At 39.3% G+C, this 17,834-nt stretch overlaps 1 protein-coding gene across 2 annotated transcripts in view; it reads right to left on the bottom strand.

Moving 5' to 3' along the window:
• Positions 1 to 17,834, bottom strand: part of GULP1 (GULP PTB domain containing engulfment adaptor 1) — an 803,315-nt gene that overhangs the window by 7,312 nt on the left and 778,169 nt on the right. For both annotated transcript variants that reach the window (XM_053698596.1, XM_053698597.1), the window contains exon 11: positions 9,624 to 9,718. In XM_053698596.1, coding sequence (XP_053554571.1) covers positions 9,624 to 9,718 — 95 coding nt within the window. The remainder of the gene's footprint in view (positions 1 to 9,623; positions 9,719 to 17,834) is intronic.

The following is a 17,834-nucleotide window of genomic DNA, read 5'->3' as shown; positions in this document are numbered from 1 at the left end:
ACGGTATTTGCTGACAAGCAACTTGAACAACTGATCAAGTGAGAAATACAGCGTTGTAGCCTCTCCCTAAGTTTGTTATTGGATTTGGACTTTCGCCTAGATTTAGAGTTTTGCGGTCAAAGGGGTGCGTTAGCTACGCATGTTTTTTTCCCCCCGCACCTTTTAAATAACGCTGGTATTTAGAGTTCTCTGAAGGGCTGCGTTAGGCTCCAAAAAGGGAGCGTAGAGGCATATTTACCGCCACTTCAACTCTCAATACCAGCGTTGCTTATGGTAGCAGCTAGCTGGAAAAACGTGCTTGTGCACAATTCCCCCATAGGAAACAATGGGGCAGTTTGGGCTGAAAAAAAACCTAACACCTGCAAAAAAGCAGTGTTAAGCTCCTAACGCAGCCCCATTGTTTCCTATGGGGAAACACTCTCTAAGTCTGCACCTAACACCCTAACATGTACCCCGAGTCTAAACACCCCTAACCTTACACTTATTAACCCCTAATCTGCCGCCCCCGCTATCACTGACCCCTGCATTTTATTATTAACCCCTAATCTGCCACTCCGGACACCGCCGCCACCTACATTATAGCTATGTACCCATAATCTGCTGCCCCTAACATCGCCGACCCCTATATTATATTTATTAACCCCTAATCTGCCGCCCCAACATCGCTGCTACCTTACCTACACTTATTAACCCCTAATCTGCCGACCGGACCTCGCCACCACTATAATAAATGTATTAACCCCTAAACCGCCGCACTCCCGCCTCGCAAACCCTATAATAAATAGTATTAACCCCTAATCTGCCCTCCCTAACATCGTCGACACCTAACTTCAACTTAAACATAATTTTATTCTAACAAAATAAATTATTTCTTATTTAAAAAATTAATCGTATTTAAAGCTAAATACTTACCTGTAAAATAAACCCTAATATAGCTACAATATAAATAATAATTACATTGTAGCTATTTTAGGATTTATATTTATTTTACAGGCAACTTTGTATTTATTTTAACTAGGTACAATAGCTATTAAAAAGTTATTTACTATTTTATAGCTACCTAGTTAAAATAATAACAAAATTACCTGTAAAATAAATCCTAACCTAAGTTACAATTAAACCTAACACTACACTATCAATAAATTAACTAACTAAACTACCTACAATTACCTACTATTAAATCAACTAAACTAAATTACAAAAAAAAAAAGATTACAAGAATTTTAAACTAATTACACCTACTCTAAGCCCCTTAAAAAAATAACAAAGCCCCCCAAAATAAAAAAATGCCCTTCCCTATTCTAAAATAAAAAGTTAACAGCTCTATTACCTTACCAGCCCTTAAAAGAGCTTTTTGTGGGGCATGCCCCAAAGAAATCAACTCTTTTGCCTGTAAAAAAAAACATACAATACCCCCCACATTACAACCCACCACCCACATACCCCTAATCTAACCCACCCAAACCCCCCTTAAAAAACCTAACACTAAGCCCCTGAAGATCTTCCTACCTTTTCTTCACCCAGCCGGGTACCATCCGATCCGTCCAGAAGAGGGTCCGAAGTCTTCATCCTATCCGGCCAGAAGAGGTCCTCCAGAGGGTCCGAAGTCTTCATCCTATCCGGCCAGAAGATGTCCTCCAGAGGGTCCGAAGTCTTCATCCAGGCGGCATCTTCTATCTTTTTCCATCCGGAGCGGAGCGGGACCATCTTGAAGCAGCCGGCGCAGATCCATCCTCTTCTTCCGACGTCCTAACACCAAATGAAGGTTCCTTTAAATGACGTCATCCAAGATGGCATCCCTCGAATTCCGATTGGCTGATAGGATTCTATCAGCCAATCGGAATTAAGGTAGGAAAAATCTGATTGGCTGATTGAATCAGCCAATCAGATTTAAGTTCAATCGGATTGGCTGATCCAATCAGCCAATCAGATTGATCTAGCATGCTTTTGGCTGTTCCGATCTGAATAAGTGTAGGTAAGGTAGCAGCGACATTGGGGGGGCAGATTAGGGGTTAATAAATATTATGTAGGTGTCAGCGATGTTAGGGGCAGCAGATTAGGGGTACATAGGGATAATGTAGGTGGCGGCGGTGTGCGGTCGGCAGATTAGGGGTTAAAAAAATGTATTAGAGTGGCGGAGATGAGGGGGGGGGCTCGGTTTAGGGGTACATAGGTAGTTTATTGGTGTTAGTGTACTTTATAGCACAGTAGTTAAGAGCTTTATAAACCAGCGTTAGCCCATAAAGCTCTTAACTCCTGACTTTTTTCTGCGGCTGGAGTCTTGTGTCAGTAGAGGGTCTACCGCTCACTTCAGCGAAGACTCTAAATAACAGCGTTAGGAAGATCCCATTGAAAAGATAGGATACGCAATTGGCATAAGGGGATCTGCGGTATGGAAAAGTCGCGGCTGGAAAGTGAGCATTAGACCCTTTCCTGACTGACTCTAAATACCAGCGGGCAGTAAAAAGCAGCGTTAGGACCCCTTAACGCTGCTTTTGACAGCTAACGCAGAACTCTAAATCTAGGCATTAGTGAGTACAATTTAAATGTTGCTTGCTTGTCACATTATAGTTCATAAAGACTTGGCATGCTTCAATACGGCACCGGTTGAGCTTTCGGTAAAATCTGAGTTTAGTGTTCTAAATTATTTTCTCAGTCATACAGCATTATTTTACTTCAAAAATTGGTATGAAGGTTTAGATGAGGGCTGCCAACAAGAAAGTGGTGCTGTTGAATTTGCTGTTTGTTTATGAGAGAAAGGTGAACAAAGACCCACTAGTAACATGCACACTTGATTATCAAGAAAAAAATGCTTTAAGGCTGCCTGCTTTATGTGTTCTTGTGGGTACTGTGACCTGACCTGTCCTTTTAAAACTGTTTGGGTGGGCTTTAATACTGTGTGCATTGTATGAGTGTGCCAGTCCTTTTAACCCCTTAATGACCAATGTCATAAAGAGTACGTCATACAAATACTGGTTGTTAAAAACCAACAACGTACCCTGTACGTCGTCAGGGGTTTCAAGCGGTGGAAGTGATCCTGATCGCTTCCAGTCGTTTTCAAGGTATTGCTGTGATGCCTCGATATTGAGGCATCACTGCAATACCTTTTTTAACACACCGATACATGTCAAGGGATATTCAGGGATTCCTGAAAGACATCAGTATTCCAATGTAACTAGTGCTAATTTTGAAAAAAATGGTTTGGAAATAAGCAAAGTGCTACCGGTATTTATTGCCCCTTAACTTGCAAAAAATCAAAGAACATGTAAACATTGGGTATTTATAAACTCAGGACAAAATTTAGAAACTATTTAACATGGTTGTTTTTTGGTGGTTGTAGATGTGTAAGATTTTGGGGGTCAATAATGGTATCTTTAGAAAGTCCATTTAATGGTGAGAAAAACAGTATATAATATGTGTGGGTACAGTAAATGAGTAAGAGGAAAATTACAGCTAAACACAAACACTGCAGAAATTTAAAAATAGCTCTGACCCTTAAGGGTAAGAAAATTGAAAAATGGTCTGGTCCTTAAGGGGTTAAAGACTGTGTGTGACCATACCATTAACACAATGTGTGTGTGTGGTGTGAGCTGTCCTTTTAAGACTGTATTTGGTGTGCTTTAAAGCTGTTTGCATTGTATGGATTTCTGTTCGTTTAAGTATGTGTAAGTGTGGGGTGAGCTGTCCATTTAAGGTCATGGGGTAGATTTATCAAATGGTGGGCCATCTTATGACCGCTGCTTCTTAACTTAAGTTTCTGACAAGATGGATTAATTAAAAATATTTATTAAAATATGAAAATATATATATACACCTCACTGACGAGGCCCAATGAAAGCCGAAACAATTGTCTGGGGTTGCTGTGTTCCTTGTTCAGAGAGGAATTGTCTGGTATTTCGGCGCTTGACTGACCATAATAGGCGGGATATGACTAATATACTACAGGAAAGTTGCACTCTGTGAAAAGCCTTACTGGGCTAAAAAGTTGCACCCAGGTGGTAAATCGCCATAGAAGAGGCTAACAATGGTATTGAGCCAGTTGTTTGTTCCTGTGAGTGCACTTCTCTCTGTGTGTATGTATGTATGTGTATATATATATATATATACTGTATATATATATATATATATATATATATATATATATATATATATATATATATATACTGTATATATATATATATATATATATATAACACACAGAGAAAACCCAGCACTCACTTACAAGCTCTCAGCTAAGATTTAAAAGCAAAAATGGAAAGGTTAGTCACCGCATCTGGCCAAATGGGACAAGCTCAGGTACCACGTCAAGGTCCTCTCCAATACCTGAGACCCTAAAACAGCCACACAATGCAAGCTTTCAAATCCAAACAAACTGAAAACAAAAAAAGGGTGCACAGGAATATGTAATCACCCTAGACATATACAAAACACGGAAGGGAACTGCACTCTCATACCGGACCGGGTACACATCATATGACCCTGCAACATGCTCAGCCCTGGGTGCCACTGGCACTCACAGGAAGCTGTGCTGTCCCCAGAGCCACAAGCAGTTAACCCCAGACAGGTCTGGGTGCAAGAACCATAGGGAAAATTACAAAACAAATTAATACAACACACAGAGAAAACCCAGCACTCACTTACAAGCTCTCAGCTAAGATTTAAAAGCAAAAATGGAAAGGTTAGTCACCGCATCTGGCCAAATGGGACAAGCTCAGGTACCACGTCAAGGTCCTCTCCAATACCTGAGACCCTAAAACAGCCACACAATGCAAGCTTTCAAATCCAAACAAACTGAAAACAAAAAAAGGGTGCACAGGAATATGTAATCACCCTAGACATATACAAAACACGGAAGGGAACTGCACTCTCATACCGGACCGGGTACACATCCTATGACCCTGCAACATGCTCAGCCCTGGGTGCCACTGGCACTCACAGGAAGCTGTGCTGTCCCCAGAGCCACAAGCAGTTAACCCCAGACAGGTCTGGGTGCAAGCTTGTGTTAACTGCTTGTGGCTCTGGGGACAGCACAGCTTCCTGTGAGTGCCAGTGGCACCCAGGGCTGAGCATGTTGCAGGGTGAACAAATCCTCTTGGGTTGATCAGACAATTACTGCATTTTTGTCAAGTTTTTGGGTTATACACTAGAGAGTAATCTGAAATAGATTTATACTATAGCCCTTTCACACCCTTTAAGGTTACAGTAAAGTGGTTTTGAATTAAACCCTTTGTTCACTGTATAAGAGAAAAGCTAATTTACATGTGTGAGATTAAACTTTTGAAATCCAAATACATTCTCACCACTGCTTATCCATATAAATGCAATTTGTATCTTGGCATGATGAGCATACTGTGTATGCTCATTGACTAAATAGTCATTTTTAATATTTTACATGCTTTGTTTTTTACATTATTTACATTTATTGTTTGTAAGAGCACAGTTTCCAGTTTAACATTATCTGAAAACAAGAAGATGACTAGAGTTATCTAATAAATGGACATAACATATCTTCTGGATTTTAAGAGAACTGAAACTGTAAAGAGTGAACCTCCATCCTTGCATAGAAGATGTTCAAACGGAATCGCTCCTTCGTGTCCTGCTATATATAGGGGGCGTGCCTTCATGCAAGCTAAATCTAAACATGTTTTACAGTGCTTGTGCCTACATTATTGAATGCAAATTCATGAAATCACAATCTTGTTTAGAAGTCCAATAATGTGAATGCAAGCACTGTCATGAACAAAGGCACTACCCCTATAAAAACCTGGTCACAAAGGTGTAATCTTGTTTAAACATCTTGAACATCTTCTATGCAGGTACAACTTTAGTTTCAGTAGTGTAAAAATCCAGTATACCAAGATATCATAAGTCCAAGTAATAGAAACCAGTAGTCTTCTTCTTGTTTTAAGCTCACACCAATTTAAATATTGTAGAAAAAAACAATACTTGTAAAATATAAAAAATAAGTCAGAATATAGTCAATTAACAATTGTTCCCAGTATGCCCAGCATGCCAATATACAAATGGTATTCAGATTGTTTAGCAGTGGTGAGAATGGAAATTGATTTCAATAGGTTCCTTTGAACTCACAATTGTGAAACCCCAATTTAAAGCCCTGTTATGAATATATCAGTACTGTTAGTGACGACAGTGTGAGTGTGACTTAGAATAAAACATTCATAGAAAAAAAAATATTACTGCCATTTCTAGTTGTTGGGGTCCTGATATCATTTTTCCTGTAGATGCCCTTAGCTGTACATACTAAACCCGTATACATATGTAAATGTGTTCCCTGACCACTACAGACAGCCAATACAATAGTGATTAATGGAGTTTGAATGAATGAACACCATGTATGGTAATACACCTCTATGTCTCCTGTAACCACGTCAGAGTGTCTTAGACATGTGTAAGAGAATAGACGTTTTCCAGATAGTCTTGCAATACTTACAGAGATGTCCAAAAGGCTATTCCGGAGCTTTATCAAGTGCCTTGATTTGTTGTTTTAAAAGTCAAAACAGGTCTCGAAAAAGGTGTTTAAAAGTGTTTTGAAAATGGATTGTGTTTGCTGGCAACTTTTCAGCAATGCAGTAAAAATATGGTTTTTATCAAGGACCTTGAAAGGTTCTTTAAAATTGCAAGTTCTATCTGATTCTGAGGCCCATATTTATCAAGCTCCGTACAGAGCTTGAAGGGCCGTGTTTCTGGCGAATCTTCAGACTCACTTGAACACAAGTTATGAAGCAGCGGTCTAAAGACCGCTGCTCCATAACCCTATCCGCCTGCTCTGAGCAGGCAGACAGGAATCGCTGGAAATCAACCCAAACGAATGCGATCGGGTTGATTGACACCTCCCTGCTGGCCTCCATATGCCCGTGAGTCAGCAGGGGGTGGCGTTGCACCAGCAGCTCTTGTGAGCTGCTGGTGCAATGTTAAATGCGGAGTCCGTATTGCTCTCCACATTTAGCAAGGTCTTGCAGACTTGATCCGCATTGTTGGATCAGGTCCGCAAGACCTTTGATAAATTGCGGCCTGAGCCTCCTCTTAGCACAACCTGGGCTTTCTTAAGAAAATTCGGGGGTTAGCGTGGCTCTCCAGTGAGCTTAGGTAGGCATTTTATTCAGGACAGGTGCTACAACTGTAGCAGTGGAACATGTACATTTGTTTAAAAAAAAAAAACAAATGTAAATGTTCCACAAATAGTTGGAACTAATTTAGTTTAAAATGAGACGAATACAGAACAGCACAGGTGCTGAATATTCAAAATATGAAGTATTTAGAATATTAAGAATGAAAAGGCCGGCCAAAACGAAAATTTTGACCTTGCAAATTGCTAATATTAATGACATAGGGGCCTAGTTATCAAGCCGTCAACCTCAAATACGCTGGAATTCCGCAGCGTATTTGTGGCAAGGCTGATTCGCCTAAGTTATCAAGCCCTAGACACCGGCAAAAGTAGAATATAGTGACGTAAGCTTCGATCCGCCGGGCAAAGTCCGACACAGATCGATTCTTACGTCACTACAGATGTTCCGCACGCAATGTGCGGCACAATCTGACTACTTTTGCTAGTTATCAAAAAACTAGCAGGTACGCTCGGGAATTTTCCGGCCCAGCGTACCTGGTTTTCAATCCGCCGCCCTGGAGGCAGCGGATCCCATAGGAATCAATGGGCGTCTGACCATAGCGAAAGTTCATGTTCGCTGCTGCCCGACATCCCATTGATTCCTATGGGAGATGTCTGCCCCTAACACCCTAACATGTACCCCGAGTCTAAACACCCCTAATCTGTCCCCCCCTACACCGCTGCAACTAAATAAAGTTATTACCCCCTAAATCGCCGCTCCCAGAGCCCACCGCCACTATAATCAACTGATTAACCCCTAAACCGCCGCTCCCGGAGCCTACCGCCACTATAATAAACTGATTAACCCCTAAACCGCCGCTCCCAGAGCCCACCGCAAGCTATAATAAATATGTTAACCCCTAAACCCTGCCGCAACTATAATATATGTATTAACCCCTAAACCGCCGCTCCCAGACCCGCTGCCACCTACATGATACATATTAAACCCTATCCTGCCCCCCCTATACCGTCGCCACCTATAATAAATTTATTAACCCCTATCCTGCCCCCCAATACACCGCCGTCACTGTAATAAAATTATTAACCCCTAAACCTAAGTCTAACCCTAACCCTAACACCCCCCTAACTTAAATATTAATTAAATAAATCTAAATAATATTTATCTTATTAAATAAATTAATCCTATTTAAAACTAAATACTTACCTTTAAAATAAACCCTAATATAGCTACAATATAAATAATAATTATATTGTAGCTATCTTAGGATTTATTTTTATTTTACAGGCATCTTTCAATTTATTTTAACTAGGTACAATAGCTATTAAATAGTTATTAACTATTTAATAGCTACCTAGCTAAAATAAAGAGAAATTAACCTGTAAAATAAAAATAAATCCTAAGATAGCTACAATATAATTATTAGTTATATTATAGTTTATTTTAAAGGTAAGTAGTTTTAAATAGGATTAATTTAGTTAATAAGAGAAATATTATTTAGATTTATTTAATTAATATTTAAGTTAGGGGGGGTGTTAGGGTTAGTGTTAGACTTAGGTTTAGGGGTTAATAATTTTATTACAGTGGCAACGGTGTAGGGGGGGCAGGAAAGGGGTTAATAAATTTATTATAGGTGGCGACGGTGTAGGGGGGGCAGATTAGGGGTTAATAAGTTTAATATAGGTTGCCGCGGGGTCCGGGAGCGGCAGTTTAGGGGTTAAACTATTTATTTAGGTTGCGGCAAGGTCCAGGATCAGCAGGATAGGGGTTAATAACTTCATTATAGAGGGCGGCGGTATAGGGGGGGCAGGATAGAGGTTACTAGGTATAATGTAGGTGGCGGCGGTGTCCGGGAGCGGCGGTTTAGGGGTTAATACATTTATAAGAGTTGCGGCGGGGTCTAGGAGCGGCGGTTTAGGGGTTAATAACTTTATTGAGGCTCCAGGGGCGCCGGTATAGCGGGTAGAACAGTGTAGTTAGTGTGAATGCCTAGTGACAGGCTAGCAATAAAGCTGTGAAAAAGCCGAAGAGCAGCGAGATCGGATGAGTGATAACTATCACAGTCCGCTGCTCATCGCCCCGTACTTGATGCGCGGCTTTTGACAGCTTTATTGCAGTTTTGCAGGTCCGCAGCGGCGATGGTAGGCGAACTTAGGCGGGTGTATTGAACCGGCGAAGGCAGGAAAAGTAGACACGTTGATAACTAGGCCCCATGGTATCTTTGATAAAAACTTTTATAAAATTTAGGTTAAAGATTTAGCTTTTTGTCCTCTTTAGGGAGAGTGCGTCAAACAAGAGGTGTTTAATGTCCTTTTATTTTAAAAAGAATGTTTGTCCGAAGATATTTTGAAGTGGTAATGTTAATCCATTAAAATATGTTTTTGTCATTTATTACAGATGTTTAGCAGTAACTATCACCACAAATTTGTTGTACTTCCAGGAATATTGAAACTAAGTTATCTGGATAAAGAGATCTTTAGAATTTTGCACACTGTTACATGTAAACTTAAGCAACCGAGATTTAATTGGATATATTACCTGCATCTCATCCAGTTTGGACTGTATTTCTGGAGGATATTCACTCACTGCACAGCAAAAAGGATCAAATGGTTCAGCTCCAAAAAGATCCTTTTCTAGAAGAGATAATAAATGCAGACAGAGTAATTACTTCTATTACAGTTTCTGGAACAAATTACAGACATACCTTAAAGGGACAGAAAAGACTGAATACATTGTATAAGCATATTTTATATGTTATGCCCGCCTTCCTCTAGTAATGGATGCCACCATGTTGAAATTTAGCCTTCACTGCATTCCATTGCTGATGTGTTTGTATATTAGCAGCAACTCTCCTTCAGATATCTACAGTGAAACCTAAATTCCAAAACATCAGCCCCCATAATTAGATGGATGTACATGAAATGTATTTAGGGCTAGATTACAAGTGGAGCGACTATTTATTGTGCGCTCGTAAATGGGCAGATTCACCCATTTACGGGCACACAATAAATAACCATGGAAGCAATTAGCGTTCAGAAAATTAACCAGAGGTCAGATCTCTGGTTACGTTTCAAAATAACCCCCAATTGCACCCAAATTAAATAATATTCCTTTTTTATTCCCTGTGTGTTTATATAAATATATATTTATGTGTTAATATGTGTATTAACACATAAATATATACAGTATGTGTATATACATATATATATAGGTGGTGGCCCAGCGCTAAGGTCTGTCCTGTGTCTATACAATTAGGGGGTCCTAACTACACCCCTAAAAAGTAAGAATCAAATGATGGGGGGTATGTACAGCGCCTAAGGCTCAGGACTTGATGAATGATATGTGAGTGAATCATAATGAATGCGTTATAATTATATTAATAAAATTATATTAAAAAATTTACTAATAAAGCTTATATCACAATACTTGCATATAATACACAATACAAAGATAAAATACAATGATATGTTAAAAACTCATGGATCCATGGTGAACAATGTGGTTTGAAATAAACCTATCTAAAAACAAGAGGATGATATCACAATGAAATTTTGAAACAAATAATGCTGTCACAAAAATTGCAGTAACTTTGCAGGGACCAATCAATAATTCAAATGTCCAAATGTTGACAGACCTGATAAGAGTGAGAAGACTTGCTTAAAAGTGGATGATGATAAAAAATAGATGATGATAAAAAATGTTTAAAGGTGGAAATGTCTTGAGAAAGGCCCGTGTTACAGGGCTGAAACGCGTTGACACACTCGTAAGGACTATTTCACAGAGCATTTTGTTATTGGACATATTACACTACGTTATATATTCTTTAGAGGGGACGGCGTTGCACCAGCAGCTCTTGTGAGCTGCTAGTGCAATGTTAAATGCAGAGAGCGTATTGCTCTCCGCATATACGGCTAGATTTAGAGTTCTGCGGCCAAAGGGGTGCGTTAGCTACGCTGGCTTTTTTCCCCCCGCACCTTTTAAATACCGCTGGTATTTAGAGTTCACAGAAGGGCTGCGTTAGGCTCCAAAAAAGGGAGCGTAGAGCATATTTACCGCCACTGCAACTCTAAATACCAGCAGTGCTTACGGACGCGGCCAGCTTCAAAAACGTGCTTGTGCATGATTCCCCCATAGAAAACAATGGGGCTGTTTGAGCTGAAAAAAAACCTAACACCTGCAAAAAAGCAGCGTTAAGCTCCTAATGCAGCCCCATTGTTTCCTATGGGGAAACACTTCCTATGTCTGCATCTAACACCCTAACATGTACCCCGAGTCTAAATACCCCTAACCTTACACTTATTAACCTCTAATCTGCCGCCCCGCTATCGCTGACCCCTGCATATTATTATTAACCCCTAATCTGCCACTCCGTACACAGCCGCAACCTACATTATCCCTATGAACCCCTAATCTGCTGCCCCTAACACCGCCGACCCCTATATTTATTAACCTCTAATCTGCCGCCCCCGCTATCGATGACCCCTGCATATTATTATTAACCCCTAATCTGCCGCTCCGTACACCGCCGCAACCTACATTATACCTATGTACCCCTAATCTGCTGCCCCTAACACTGCCGACCCCTATATTTATTAACCCCTAATCTGCCGCCCCCGCTATCGCTGAAACCTGCATATTATTATTAACCCCTAATCTGCCGCTCCGTACACCGCCGCAACCTACATTATACCTATGTACCCCTAATCTGCTGCCCCTAACACCGCCGACCCCTATATTATATTTATTAACCCCTAATCTGCCGCCCCCAACGTCACTCCATTTACCTACAATAATTAACCCCTAATCTGCCGACCGGATCTCACCGCTACTCTAATAAATGTATTAACCCCTAAAGCTAAGTCTAACCCTAACACTAACACCCCCCTAACTTAAATATAATTTAAATCTAACAAAATAAATTAACTCTTATTAAATAAATTATTCCTATTTAAAGATAAATACTTACCTGTAAAATAAATCCTAATATAGCTACAATATAAATTATAATTATATTGTAGATATTTTAGGATTAATATTTATTTTACAGGCAACTTTGTTATTATTATTTATTTTAACCAGGTACAATAGCTATTAAATAGTTAATAACTATTTAATAGTTACCTAGTTAAAATAATTACAAAATTGCCTGTAAAATAAATCCTAACCTAAGTTACAATTAAACCTAACACTACACTATCAATAAATAAATTAAATAAAATACCTACAATTATCTACAATTAAACCTAATACTACACTATCAATAAATTAATTAAATACAATACCTACAAATAAATACAATGAAATAAACTAACTAAAGTACAAAAAATAAAAAAGAACTAAGTTACAAAAAATAAAAAAATATTTACAAACATTAGAAAAATATTACAACAATGTTAAACTAATTACACCTACTCTAAGCCCCCTAATAAAATAAGAAAGACCCCCAAAATAAAAAAAATGCCCTACCCTATTCTAAAATTAAAATAGAAAAGCTCTTTTACCTTACCAGCCCTGAAAAGGGCCCTTTGCGGGGCATGCCCCAAAGAATTCAGCTCTTTTGCCTGTAAAAAAAAACATACAATACCCCCCCCAACATTACAACCCACCACCCACATACCCCTAATCTAACCCAAACCCCCCTTAAATAAACCTAACACTAAGCCCCTGAAGATCTTCCTACCTTCTCTTCACCACGCCGGGTTCACCGATCGATCCAGAAGAGCCTCCAATGTCTTGATCCAAGCCCAAGCGGGGGGCTGAAGATGTCCATGATCCGGCTGAAGTCTTCATCCAAGCTGGAGCTGAAGAGGTCCATGATCCGACTGAAGTCTTCTATCAAGTGGCATCTTCAATCTTCTTTCTTCCAGATCCATGTAGTTCATCCCGCCGACGCGGAACATCCATCTTCACCGACGACTTCCCGACAAATGACAGTTCCTTTAAGGGACGTCATCCAAGATGGTGTCCCTCGAATTCCGATTGGCTGATAGGATTCTATCAGCCAATCGGAATTAAGGTAGGAAAATTCTGATTGGCTGATGGAATCAGCCAATCAGAATCAAGTTCAATCCGATTGGCTGATCCGATCAGCCAATCAGATTGAGCTCGCATTCTATTGGCTGTTCCGATAGAATCCTATCAGCCAATCGGAATTCGAGGGACGCCATCTTGGATGACGTCCCTTAAAGGAACCATCATTCATCGGGAAGTCGTCGGTGAAGATGGATGTTCCGCATCAGTGGGATGACCATGGGTCCGGAAGAAAGAAGATTGAAGATGCCGCTTGATAGAAGACTTCAGCCCGATCATGGACCTCTTCAGCTCCCGCTTGGATTAAGACTTCAGCCCGATCATGGACCTCTTCAGCTCCGGCTTGAATGAAGACTTCAGTCGGATCATGGACATCTTCAGCCCCCCGCTTGGGCTTGGATCAAGACATCGGAGGAGCTCTTCTGGATCGATCGGTGAACCCGGCGTGATAAAGACAAGTTGTGATTTTCACCGGTATCTGAACTATCAACCTCTATTATTTAAGTAATGGTGCTACATTTGATCCAATGGGTTTAATAAACAAAATATACACACACAGTGTTTATTTATAACAAATCACACGGTGGTAACAATTTAGCCATAAAGAAAATTAGAGACACTGAGTTACAGTGTACATATGTGAGCTGTAAACATAAAAGGGTCTGTATTGACGGCTCTTACTTAGCTAGCATCTAAATAAATCTCATTGATATTTTGAGCGGTAAGCTATCATATCCCTCCAACTAAGTACAACCACACTATCTCTTAGAATAATCGTGAATCATACAACAATTTATTCCAATTCATTGAGATATAGTGTGTGGGGGCCTTTTTTTGCAAATACGGTCAAGTTTTGAACAATGTGTCCTAACTTAGGAACTTCATGCTAAATTTATGTGGGCATTCTAATGACCCACATTATTGGTACACTTACTCTGCTCCTTTACCCATTACAACAGATACATAGTTATACTGCATATGCATTAACCAATTTTATAATGGAAGTATTCTGTCTATTTATGCTAATTTAGCGTCCAAACTAAACACAAACATATTTAGAGCAGGAGGAAATCTATGTATGATAACTAAACAACATTGTTATAAGTTCTGACAATAGTTAAATTCATAACTAGTGGTTGAAGACTTACTTTGTCATTTTTACAAAGACCTATAAATTTGCAAATTTGACCAACTAGTAACAGTTCGCCTCACATGTATAAATCATATGTACACTAAACACCTGTACATTCTGGTGCCTTGTTACACTGAGTTACTGATTCCACCTGTATACCTTCACTGAAGACATATTAACCCAGCAATATCTATTTAATAAACCTGGTGTTTATAAATTTCTGAGTCACACCCTTAGCTGTTGAATTACATTACTATTTATCCAGGAGTATCAGCTGCTTATCAGTTAATATAGCAGTATACACATGTAATTTCTTCTATGGGATTTGGACACTTAGCTCGCTATACTATTAATATTTATTATCTGGTTGACACGCAGATCTATATCCCCCCTATCCGTAGTTTTAAATTGTGTGTTATGTATATGTTTATGTACATTTTAACCTAGTAAGAATAAAAGTTATATTTTAATGTGCATTTTTTCACTTCTATCTCGACCCATATGTAATTAATAGTTACATTAGCGGACAGTAGTTCACTGTGATTACTTATATCTCTTGAAAAATTTATGTGACAGAACTCAGGAGTGCTATATGTGTATTCTTATTGAGGAGAGTTCTCACTACCCTCAATTTTAGTCAATGCAGTTTCTATAATACACAGCACTAACCCTGGAGTTCAGGTTATAATACCTGAGTATCCTATGATAGGGCAGCAGTTCTCACCCAACTCTAAGTAGTGCCATTGGACCCCCCTTTTTTGCTTTCAAGGTAGGGAGATCTTCAGGGGCTTAGTGTTAGGTTTATTTAAGGGGGTTTGGGTTAGATTAGGGGTATGTGGGTGGTGGGTTGTAACGTTGGGGGGGGTATTGTATGTTTTTTTTTAAAGGCAAAAGAGCTGAATTCTTTGGGGCATGCCCCTCAAACTGCCCTTTTCAGGGCTGGTAAGGTAAAAGAGCTTTTCTATTTTAATTTTAGAATAGGGTAGGGCATTTTTTTATTTTGGGGGTCTTTGTTATTTTATTAGGGGGCTTAGAGTAGGTGTAATTAGTTTAAAATTGTTGTAATATTTTTCTAATGTTTGTAAATATTTTTTTATTTTTTGTAACTTAGTTCATTTTTATTTTTGTACTTTAGTTAGTTTATTTAATTGTATTTATTTGTAGGTATTGTATTTAATTAATTTATTGATAGTGTAGTGTTAGGTTTAATTGTAGATAATTGTTGGTATTTTATTTAATTAATTTATTGATAGTGTAGTGTTAGGTTTAATTATAACTTAGGTTAGGATTTATTTTACAGGTAATTTTGTAACTATTTTAACTAGGTAGCTATTAAATAGTTATTAACTATTTAATATCTATTGTACCTGGTTAAAATAAATACAAAGTTGCCTGTAAATTATAATTTATATTGTAGCCATATTAGGGTTTATTTTACAGGTAAGTATTTAGCTTTAAATAGGAATAATTTATTTAATACGAGTTAATTTATTTAGTTAGATAAAAATTATATTTAACTTAGGGGGGTGTTAGGGTTAGGGTTAGAGTTAGCTTTAGGGGTTAAAAAATTTATTAGCGTAGCGGTGAGCTCCGATCGGCAGATTAGGGGTTAATGCTTGAAGTTAGGTGTCGGCGATGTTAGGGAGGGCAGATTAGGGGTTAATACTATTTATTATAGGGTTATTGAGGCGGGAGTGAGGCGGATTAGGGGTTAATACATTTATTATAGTAGCGTGTGTGGTCCGGTCGGCAGATTAGGGGTTAATAAGTATAGGTAGGTGGCGGCGACGTTAGGGGCGGCAGATTAGGGGTTAATAAATATAATATAGGGGTCGGCGGTGTTAGGGGCAGCAGATTAGGGGTACATAGGGATAACATAGGTGGCAGCGGTGTACGGAGCGGCAGATTAGGGGTTAAAAAATTTTAATAGAGTGGCGGCGATGTGGGGGGGCCTCGGTTTAGGGGTACATAGGTAGTTTTTCTGCGGCTGGAGTTTTGTCGTTAGATTTCTAACGCTCACTTCAGCCAAGACTCTAAATACCAGCGTTAGAAAGATCCCATTGAAAAGATAGGATACGCAATTGGCGTAGGGGGATCTGCGGTATGGAAAAGTCGCGGCTGGAAAGTGAGCGTTAGACCCTTTCCTGACTGACTCTAAATACCAGCGGTAGCCCAAAACCAGCGTTAGGAGCCTCTAACGCTGGTTTTCACGGCTACCGCCAAACTCTAAATCTAGCTGATAGCGAGGTGTTGCAGACCTGATCCGCACTGTCAGATCAGGTCCGCAACACCTTTGATAAATAGGGGCCCTAGAGTTTAATGCCCCTTTAGTTTTAGCAGACATTTCCCCATGAGCTAACATTTGTTGGAATTGATTGATAGTGAGGGAGCTCTTGCTTTTCTCATGGATGTTAATATATTTTGTCTGAACTCCGCTTACTGTATTACTCATATACACATATTTTCATAGGAGACATGTATTTACCTTTGCATTTACTTTGACATACATTTTTCAACCACATTCTACACTTAACTATTTATTCTAGAATTTTAATCTAAAAGTGATAGAAATTAAAGTATGAATGGTTGTATTTAATTTTTTAATATAATAAACATATTTTTTGCTATATACTTCCATTATAAAAAGTGCTTCTTGTAAAAGTTAGTACCAGCATAAGCTGTAAATGCCCAGTGCACCAACATTCAAAACCACACCTTTTCAAGTTTTGCTTAGATTGTCCGAGTAAAAAATGTTTTTATAACAAACACAAAAAATAAACTGTTTATTATAACAGTGGCTTTAAAGGGACACTGAACCCAATTTTTTTCTATCGTGATTCAGATAGAGCCTGCAATTTTAAGCAACTTTCTAATTTACTCCTATTATCAAATTATTTTCATTCTCTTGGTATCTTTTTTTGAAATGTAAGTTTAGATGCTCGCCCATTTTTGGTGAATACACTGGCCTCTATTTATCAAGCCGTCAACTTTCTAGCATTCGACGGCACCAATACGCTCGCCTAAGATCGTCTAACATCACTGCCGCGTACCTGAATACGTTCGCCAAAATTATCAAGAAAGCTGTCAAAAAGCCGCGCACCAAGTACGGTGCGATAAGCAGCGGACTGTTATTAACTAACAGTCATTGATCTCGCTGCTCATCGGCTTATTCACAGCTTTCTTGCTACCCTGTCACTAAGCACCCACACTATACTAAAATGTTTTACCCCCTATACTGCCGCTCCTGGAGCGCTCTGCAACTAAATAAAGTTATGAACCCCTAAACTGCCACTCCCGGAGCCCACCACAACTCTAATTAAGTGTTTAACCCTAAACCGCCGCTCACGGAGCCCACCGCAACTCTAATAAAGTGTTTAACCCCAAAACCGCCGCTCTCGGAGCCCCCTGCACCTAAATAAAGTTATTAACCACTAAACCACCGCTCCCGGAGCCCACCTCAACTCTAATAAAGTGTTTAACCCCTAAACCGCCACTCCCGGAGCTCACCGCCACCTACATTATATGTATCAACCCCTAAACCGCCGCTCCCAGACCCCGCTGCAACTAAATAAAATGTTTAACCCCTA

This window comes from Bombina bombina, chromosome 1 (genome assembly GCF_027579735.1).
Source record: "Bombina bombina isolate aBomBom1 chromosome 1, aBomBom1.pri, whole genome shotgun sequence".
Taxonomy (NCBI): domain Eukaryota; kingdom Metazoa; phylum Chordata; class Amphibia; order Anura; family Bombinatoridae; genus Bombina; species Bombina bombina.
This window is presented reverse-complemented; position numbering and strand designations above follow the sequence as displayed.